This window comes from Glycine max, chromosome 20 (assembly GCF_000004515.6).
Source record: "Glycine max cultivar Williams 82 chromosome 20, Glycine_max_v4.0, whole genome shotgun sequence".
NCBI classification, from domain to species: domain Eukaryota; kingdom Viridiplantae; phylum Streptophyta; class Magnoliopsida; order Fabales; family Fabaceae; genus Glycine; species Glycine max.
Genome location: NC_038256.2, coordinates 46968866 through 46978616, shown reverse-complemented (window position 1 = coordinate 46978616; position 9751 = coordinate 46968866). Strand labels below are relative to the sequence as shown.

Sequence of the window (9751 nt, the reverse complement as noted above, 5' to 3'; positions counted from 1 at the left end):
AGTTGTTGACACAATCATAGCAAAAAAATACTTGGAAATAGGAAAGAAACACGATAATGCTGTCACCACAGTTTTGACTTTTGGTTCTTTAAATCTTCCTTTGGATTGAGTGATGTGAGACTAAGTATTAAGCCTGCCATTTAATTATTTTAATCATACCTAGCCTGCACATTTTTTTTAATTATTTTAATCTAAGAAAACTTTTAATTAGTTTTGTAGTTGTTGAATGAGTCGTTAAAAAAAAAACTGTAATGAATTGTATATTTGTATTCTTATATGCTGTATAAAAACATCTTTTAATAAATTTAACTAATTTAAAAACTATCATATTAAGTATATTATATTTAAGCTCCAAAAAAAATGTGGCATTTGCATTAAAAAGAATAGTATTAAGTCGCTAAGAATGAATTACCGGTAAGAAAATATAATTTTTTCTCAAATAATTTTCTTAAAAAAATCCAATCCCTAATATCCAAGTGACACAGAATAACTATAATCAACGTAAGGACGCATTTGTTTTTTTTTTTTTAAAATAATGACGGCAATAAAAATAGAATTTAAGAACTACTCCACTAGTAAGTTGATCCATTTAGAGTTTAGACTCAAACAAAACATTTTAAAAAAATACTTACATATTGTTCTTTGAATTTTGTGTTTTAATTAGTTTAATTTATTTTTAGGTTTATATATGCAGTGTTTTATAATGGTTACAAATCTTTCGGTAATTATTAATGAAAAAAATAATTGTGGAAAAAAGAGAGAAAAACTATAGCAGTATTGGTGGCATACGGCATTGCGTTTCAAGTTGAGGATGAAAACGTCATTATGAGGTGGTTCTCTCTCCGCGTTTCCTCTGTCTAGAACATTTCTCTACCAATCAAATAACAGAGCAAGATCTCTTCTTTCTCTCTCTCTCTCTCTCCGAGTCTGTTCTGTAGTGCCACCCACACCCATCAGGGTTTATGATCTTTTCCTCCAAATGCTGAATCTTCCATCTCCATTTTTCACCCGTGAGTCCGCCCCCTTTTCCAATTTCATCTTCTTTTTCACTCTCTATTTCTTTCAAATGCAGCATCCTAGTTGGGTGGCTTGGCTATGCATTTTCTCAGATACCCAATTGTTAGATAACCGTACAAATTATTATTTTTAAAATTATGGGTTCGGCCAGTTATTGTAATCGTTAATTTGTTGAGAATTTGATAAATTCCTAATGTACTCATTTTACAGAGTCACCTTGTTGTGATGTTATTTGATATTGTTAAATGCGAAGAAACTTTGGTTTAGTTTCTGAAGTAAGGCTTTGTCATTTTTTATTGCAAAAGGCGCATTATCTTTGATCTGTTCTAGACTTCCAGTTTTTTTTGCTCTATGTATGTATTGAATAGGGGAAATTCAAATTAGAGGGATCTTACTTTGAAAATAAACAGTGTCATATTATGGTATATTGAGTTTGTTGTCTCTATGGCCACCTCTTATGTGTATGAATTGTGCTGCTAATAATATTGACACCCTAAACATGTAGATCTGCTAGAGGTAGTGGAGTCTTTTTGGATTTCTATTCATTATTGAACATGAATCTTATTATGGCTTTTTTTCTTTTGTTTTCAATTTTGTTTGGACGATTAGGATTTCTTTGCCAGGGTTCCAGAAATGTTTAATTTTAAACAAAGATGAGTACGACTGAATTATCTAATATGAAGCAACCTCCTGTTCCGCTGGCAACCCTGATTGGCCAGGAGCTACGAAATGGAAAAATTGAAAAACCTTTTGTGAAGTATGGGCAGGCTGGCTTGGCAAAGAAAGGAGAAGATTACTTTTTAATCAAGACAGATTGCCAGAGAGTTCCTGGGGATTCATCAACACTCTTTTCTGTCTTTGCGGTATTATTTATGTTCTTGGTTTACATTTACAATTGTATTTACTTAAAATGATTAGCATCCTTTTGCTTTTGGTGAAATGTTTGGGGATAGACATCAGAATAATAAGAGATGAGAAAATAGCCTTAGATAAGACAAATCGGTAATCAGTTCTGTACGCTGGAGACATGTTTGTTTCTCAGGTTTGGTAAATAAATGAGAATTGAAGTGTGTGTTTTCTTTCTTCTCCTATATTTTCTCAGTGAACAAGTGGAGCATCAATTTATTCCCACAATGGTTATGATATCCATAAAGAATTCTTGATTGGCAGATCTTTGATGGGCACAACGGTATATCTGCTGCTATTTTTGCGAAGGAAAGCATACTAAGTAATGTTTTGAGTGCAATACCGCAAGATATGGGTAGGGATGAGTGGCTTCAAGCTCTGCCTCGTGCTCTAGTTGTTGGTTTTGTAAAAACTGACATAGAGTTTCAGAAAAAAGGTACATTCAGAGTTTTCTTTGTATCCCTATTGGAGTTCTCCACGTGCACTTTTCCTGATCTTTTAATTTTGCCTGCAGGGGAAACTTCTGGAACAACAGCTACATTTGTTCTGATTGATAGATGGACTGTTACTGTTGCATCTGTTGGGGATTCCCGTTGCATATTAGATACTCAAGGAGGTGTTGTTTCTCTCTTGACAGTTGATCACAGATTGGAAGAAAATGTAGAAGAGAGGGATCGCGTTACTGCCAGTGGTGGTGAAGTAGGAAGACTCAATGTATTTGGAGGCAATGAGGTATGGTGTAATCTTTATATTCCTTTCTAATCAGGACTTTTTAACTAGCCTGTTTTGGTTCCTTAATACATTTATAGGTAGGGCCTCTTCGCTGCTGGCCTGGTGGATTGTGCCTTTCTAGATCAATTGGTGACACGGACGTGGGAGAATTTATTGTGCCAATACCACATGTTAAGCAAGTGAAGGTAAGCTAGTTTCATTTTGAAGTCTTAGTTTATATATTGATGGTCATTTTTATGTGGAGATGTTTAGTACTAAATTTCAGCACTGATGACCTTCTCTTATTGGTTCCCCAGCTTTCAAATGCTGGTGGAAGACTTATTATAGCTTCTGATGGTATTTGGGATGCTTTATCTTCTGATATGGCTGCCAAGTCATGCCGAGGTGTACCTGCAGAGCTTGCTGCAAAGCTGGTGGTTAAGGTGATGTTAATTGGGCCAATCTCACTATCTTTTCAGGAATGGATGTTCCATTATCTTCTCTAATGCTTTGTGTTTTTCTCTTCCATTTTTTAACAGGAAGCTTTAAGGTCAAGAGGTCTGAAGGATGATACAACTTGCCTCGTTGTAGATATTATTCCTTCAGATCATCCCGTGTTGCCAACAATTCCAAGAAAGAAACGTAACGTGCTAACTTCCCTTCTCTTTGGAAAGAAATCTCAAAACTCTACAAACAAAGGCACCAATAAGCTTTCTGCGGTTGGTGTTGTGGAGGAATTATTTGAAGAGGGTTCTGCAATGCTTACAGAGAGGTAACTGGGACCATAACTGCTAAATTTATATTTGCATGATGTCATTTGAAGTTTAATTGTTGCTTTGCTTTGTCACCATCATGGTGGAAAGAGAAAAAATGATCCTTTTTTCCCAATACATCTATCTTTGATTCTTAAATTTTCGGACTTAAAATGCAGGTTAGGCAAGGATTTTCCATCTAATACGAATCCTGAGATTTTCCGCTGTGCGGTTTGCCAAGCAGATCAGCCCTCTGTGGACAGTTTATCAATGAACACTGGGCCTTTTTTCCCCCCAGTATCTAAGCCATGGGAAGGTCCATTCCTCTGCACAAACTGTCAGAAGAAGAAAGATGCCATGGAAGGAAAAAGGTCTACTAGGCCCTCGGAGACAGCATAGTAATATAGTATTCTAGCAACATAGTAAATATTAGTATAATTTTTCTCTGGCAGTGTGAGCATGCTTGCTTCTACATTTGGGTGGTGATTGTCATTGGTGTGTAAGAATGAGGTTGAGATAGCCATATTAGGTCTATTGGAGGTTGTCGCAAGTTTGTTTTTGGCGTGTGCTCTCAGCTGTTGGACTGACTGACAGAACAAGCAATGTTGTTTAGTAGATAACTTCTATTAGTTTGATTACTAACGGCTTGTAATTAACTGGCAATTTCATTGTTACCCTTTATAGGTTTATTTGTTTTTAACAACAGTACACATTATGTTGTGTGTGTGACTCTGTCGGACAACAGGATATGCTCAATCTCCTGAATTGTATGAGCTTTTTTTTTTAACTTGCTACATTATTAATTATTAATTAAATAGGATATTCAAGTAAATTTGATTAAGAGTGTGTTTGGATGGAGGAATTTAAAATTCTGAGAAATTTTAAATTATAAGAATTTCAAATATTTCAATTGAAATTTTTTTATTTTCAAAATTTTATGTTTGGATAAAAAAAATTAAAATTATGAGGATGAAAAAAAAATGAATGAAAAAAAAGAAAAGATATGATTGGTGTGCTAGTTATACGTGTTCCTCTACGCTTAGACTCATCATCGATGTTTCACAATCTCATACGGTATTTCTTGAATGTAAGAAGAGAATTTCAATTTCTCACCTTTTAGAAAGAAATTGAAATTTCAGATTTTTAGTTGTTTAAAATTCTGTTTTAAAATTCCAAAATTTTAAATTTAAAAAAAAAAACATCCAAACAATGAATTCTAAATTACAGAAATTCAAATTTTCTATAAATTATTTTTCTCAGTTAAAATTTTCTATTCAAACATACTAAAGGGATTTTCTAATGGTATATATATTTAAGCTAATAGTTTTTGTCGTAAACGTGAGTAGCCAATTTTCTGATGGAATATATATTTAAGCTAATAGTTTTTGTCGTAAACGTGAGCAGCAAATGGCCAAAATTAAAATATCAGTGTGCAGTATGTATATAACCCTTGGGGAAAGAGTATTAAATGCCTGAAGAAAACTACAAACAGGGTCTCCTACCATACTTTCTCGTTAATATAATATGACATACGATGAGCTGGATTCAGTTTTTAAAATTAATTTTACGTCTTAAATCAGTAAAAAAAAAAACAAACTCAAAAGTGAGAATAATCGTTGTTTCAAAATGATGACAGTGATCTATATTTAAGAGATAAAAGATATAAATTTTCTAAAAGATAAAAAATCAAAATAAACAGCGATTAATGATTGTAGTACTAGATTTATTAAAAATGTCCATATTTACAAGATAAATAACCAAAATAAAAGAAACAATTTTTTTTAAAAGAAAAAGAATCATGATATTTGTTATACTAGATTTTTTTACATAGACTAAGAAAATTAATAAATAGATCAAAGAAAATAATAATCTTATAAAATTAACCTTTTCATTTGTTGATCATCATTAATAAAAAATATAAGTGAAAAAATTTAATTAATGTTACATTAAAAAATTAAAATGATAATTATTTTAAGACTTTTACGATAATTATAATGAAATGAATGGAGTAATATTATAAGTTATTAGACAATATAGAGAATTTTAATTTACAAATTTTCAATATTTAGTTATTATTATGATTGAAATTTGAAACTTTTATGTAAATACTCACCTTTTAAGTTTTGGTTTTATAACATCATCTCCTATGGCTAATTTACTAGCTAATATTGGAAAACATGTGAATGAAAAGGTCAATATAAGTTTCAACCATATAGATCTGTTTAAGAAAGGTCATATCCTTGTCTGTTTTTTCATTTTTCAACTCATTTGTGGTTTTATTAATTGTTTTTATATAAAACTGTTTCTTTATAAAAAAAAATAAAAATCTGTTTTTGCATTTTTCAACTTATTTTTCTTTGATTTTTACGTTCCTGTCCTAGCTAGTATCGGAAAACTTATGACTTTTCTTGTAAATTTTTCTATTAATTTTGTAATTTTCTTGCAAATTTTTGTCAAAAAGGTTTTCTGGAAAATTTTGCTATAATTTAGACAAAAATATGACCATTTCCTTAAATTCATTGAAAAATAATTAAAAATATCTTTTTTTAAGATTCTCATACAGATTCTTGATTTGTATAAAAATAAAAATTAATGTTTCTTATTTTTTCACAAAAAAATTCAGATTTTTTTCTTCAATTTTTTCGATTTAGTAGAAAATAAGGATATACAATTGTAACAAAATGTTTAGGATTTTTACTAATAAAGGAGACAAATTTTTCTATTGTCATAAAAAATAATTGATTAAGAAAATTGATCATATTTGAGTGATATTATGAAATGTTTAAAATTACCCATTAAAACTGATATTTTCAAAGATGTTACATTTAATTTATATATTATAACTAATGTTAACTAGTTTGGCCCTTCCAAAAAATTGTTGGTTGATCTCTATACCTTAATAGAGAAAAAAAAATAGGGTGGATAAAAATAAAAACGGTGAGAGAAAATAAGTGATAAATAAAGTAAATATTAAAAATGTTTCGTTGATCTCTAACAATTGGTCCTGAATTCTAATTTTCCCCGACCATCAATCACCCATAATACTTTGGAAAATGATTATTATGAAGGAAATGCTTTCATACATAAGCAAAACTTTAAGAAGATATGATAAATTTAGAACTATATACTACCAAGTTTGAGGACCAAAGCAAGTATGTTCTTCTGCCTCTCTCACATGAAAATAACCATGGGAAACTGAAATTCAGAATGCTAAATAATGTATATTAAAAAAATAAAATCGAGGACCAAAGCATTCATTACAAATGCTGCTACAACAAGGTGAAGTTTCTCACAGAAGTATATGCTTCCGTTAGATGGTCAGATTTCCCTAAAACAACCCTTCTCCTGCCAGCATATGTATATTATAGTCAGGCATAATACCAGTTAATAAACAAACTTTGATCTTAAAGTAATGCTGAAACCCACATAATTAACTTTTTAATAAACCATAATCAAGTGTGTGGAAACCACTATTAAAACATGTCATTATTTGCAATAATAACTAAAAGAACTTACGCAATTCATCCAAGGAAGTTTTATCAATGCTCTCCCCACTCTTGATGAGGCAAATTTTCCCTGTAAAGACGACATAGAAAGTGACAATATGGAAGCTACAAGTTTGAAAAGTTAAGAATTAAAAAAAAAAAAAAAAAACTAATGAGCTAAATTGAAAATTTATCAATTTCAGCGAGTTCAGAATCCTTTAACCCCAATGTGGTCCATACTCATGTAAGTTGTAACATGTCATAACACTGAAAGTAAAAATGAGAATTCATCCGAGGGAGTTTCATGACTTTTATCAATGCTCTCCCCACTCTTGATGAGGTGAACTCTCCCTGAAGAGATAACATAGAAAGTGACAATATGGAAGCTACAAGTTTGAAAAAGTTAAGAATTAAAAAAGGGTCTTGCTAACCCCTTTAGAGCATTGGTTAAGGAATTAAAAGAGGAAAGGTTTTATTGGAAATCATATGGAAGCACATTTAAAAATCATAGGGGAGTGCCTTTTTCTGCATTTCTGCATCCCAATAAAAACCTTTCCCTTTTACCTCCTTAACCAGTGCCCTAAGGGCACCAGTTAGCATTTGCCTTAAAAAACTAATATAAGCTAAATTAAAATTTTATCAATTTTAGTGAGTTCAGAATCCTTTAACTCCAATGCAGTCCATACTCATGTAAGTTGTAACATCTCATGTTAACACTGAAATTAAAAATGAGAAATGCACTGCTTGCTGTCTCCTTTTAAACAAGATGAAATCCGCCTTTTCATGCAAAGAATACATATTTGGGCTCTCAAAACTTAAGTTCTATTGCAAGATCATTTTGTCCACAATAAATTATCAGTGTAATTAACTGCATATAATAATGGTGGGGATTTCTTGGAATAAATGAGATTAATTGTGATTAAGCAATTAGTATATATACCTCAAGCTTTGCAGCAAACCCTTTTAAAATTAAAAATAAGCTTAAGGTTTAAGATAAGGGAGTAAATGTTCTTAAACAATTAGATTGGCATTGATGATGGGGAAGCTAGTCCAAATTGGGTTCTAACTTAGTGAGACATTATGGTAGCATAACAGGAACCTATATAATGTCCAATGTCCTCAGGGAGAGCTTAATGTTTGTTTGTCTTACAAAAAAATGCTATAGGAGAAAAAATGCATATAAGTTGCCATACCGTCGCGGCGAACACATATCTCTGGAATGCTTTTAACTTCACCGTTGATGCTATCATTATAAACTCTAATCTCAATGTCACCCTCAACATAAACTGAAGAGCTGCATTAAAGCTTCATGCATGAGTGTAGAACATTTACACTAATAATAAAATATGCTCTTGTACAAATACTTACTTTTTAAAGAGTTTCTGTACTGCATAGGCCCCCAGTATATCATTATGCACAGCAATCCTATGCCATTGAGCAGGTTTTGGCAAATCCTTTGGTCCTTGAATTCTCTGGTCAAACATGCCCCCTGTCCCAACTGTAAAGATGGTTAAATTTCTACCATTCCTCAGTATTTTCTGTACAGGGGCTTGGCCAACTTTTCCACAAATAATTGCCTGCTTAGAAAGACTACCACGGTCAAATTATTTTTCAGGTGCAACAAGCAAATATTTCTTCAATTGTCATTTTAAGCTAAGGAAGATCAAAATACATAAAATCTCATTGTTTAAGATTTCTTCTGTTTTAAAGTCTCTCAAGCTCTGTATATGAATAGTGAGAATCTCTTTTTATAGGCTCCAGCATAACCATTGTCTAGAATCAATTCAATTTATTCAAAGTCTCAAAATATTTTATTGCAAAAACTTTTATTCGGTCATAGCATAGCAAAAATGCAAAATCTGATACACTGGTACACGAAAATAGAATCTATCTCAACATAAAATTGAATTCAGAGATTAGGTTTTCTATATCAAAAAACCATCATAGAGATGTTAGTAATAATAATCCATCAATTAAAAACATCCAACATACCTTGTGCACGCCACGAAATCCCCAACCCTTCTTGGGATCCACACCTTGCAACTGTAGCTCGGCCTTTTCGCCAAGAAAATCATCAAGTTCACCATCCAATGCTTCATTCTTAGGTGCAACATTATCTTGTGAAGGCTGATATTCACCTCCAGATAGAGAGGTCGAATACCATGACGCTCCACTTCTCGGCACACCACCTGATTCATTCACCAACAAAATCACAGTTAGGCAGCACACATCTTGCTATGCATGTATTATGTCAACGAAAATGAACTATGGCCTTTGCTAGCAAGTGTTCGACGAAATTATGCTTTGAACAAAAGAAAAAATGACCAGAGCATGCATATTTAGTGAAGAAGGGGTTACTTTAGATGATTGAACCAAACGCAATGCATTTGTGATTGCAGAACCACATTTAAAATATGATTTAGGTTATCAAGGAAACTAAAAGAAAGAAACACACCGAATGAAGATGAGGTCGGTGCAGAGAGTTGGAGATGCTTCACAAGTCTCACCGCCATAGAATTCATTTCCGGCAACAACCTTCAAAGACGAACAACTGCAATGGAAGGGTTTAACTTTAACCAAACACGCACGCACGGTCTTCGTTTATGCAATCGGGCTCACTCTGTATAATGTATATGGGCCCGGCCATACAATTGGGTTTCACATTTATGCTAAGTAAGAAGTGTTTAATAACTATCCCACTCACAATTTATACGCTAATTTAATCGTAAATCACTCTTTTAATTATTTTATGATATAATGAATAATAATTCAATGATTATGTATAAACATTTTTCTCTAATAACAATATGACATGCTTCCAAGTTCCAAATACTATTATTTTTGTATAACAATCTTAATTAGAGCTTTTAACTCTCAGAT

At 32.1% G+C, this 9751-nt stretch overlaps 2 protein-coding genes across 8 annotated transcripts; one reads left to right on the top strand and one right to left on the bottom strand.

The window, feature by feature from the left end:
• Window positions 1-837: 837 nt before the first annotated feature.
• Window positions 838-4173, top strand: LOC100794630 (probable protein phosphatase 2C 5). 3 transcript variants are annotated; one of them, XM_014772943.3, is made up of 8 exons: window positions 838-1010; window positions 1627-1880; window positions 2188-2359; window positions 2438-2655; window positions 2733-2840; window positions 2952-3077; window positions 3174-3406; window positions 3566-4173. In XM_014772943.3, the coding sequence occupies exons 2-8, from the start codon at window positions 1671-1673 to the stop codon at window positions 3783-3785; spliced, it is 1287 nt and encodes a 428-aa protein (XP_014628429.1). In that variant the 5' UTR covers window positions 838-1010; window positions 1627-1670; the 3' UTR covers window positions 3786-4173. The 3 variants fall into 3 exon arrangements, with proteins under 3 accessions (XP_014628429.1, XP_014628430.1, XP_014628431.1); XM_014772944.3 differs by lacking the exon at window positions 838-1010 and having other exon boundaries at window positions 1738-1880; window positions 2120-2359; XM_014772945.3 differs by lacking the exon at window positions 838-1010 and having other exon boundaries at window positions 1754-1880; window positions 2172-2359.
• Window positions 4174-6492: 2319 nt separating this feature from the next.
• Window positions 6493-9509, bottom strand: LOC100306124 (uncharacterized). Of its 5 annotated transcripts, XM_041013021.1 has the most exons (7): window positions 9459-9477; window positions 9327-9432; window positions 8864-9060; window positions 8240-8448; window positions 8065-8165; window positions 7112-7222; window positions 6898-6962 (listed from the first exon to the last, which is right to left on the bottom strand). In XM_041013021.1, the coding sequence occupies exons 2-6, from the start codon at window positions 9391-9393 to the stop codon at window positions 7131-7133; spliced, it is 666 nt and encodes a 221-aa protein (XP_040868955.1). In that variant the 5' UTR covers window positions 9394-9432; window positions 9459-9477; the 3' UTR covers window positions 6898-6962; window positions 7112-7130.
• Between the last annotated feature and the right edge of the window lie 242 nt (window positions 9510-9751).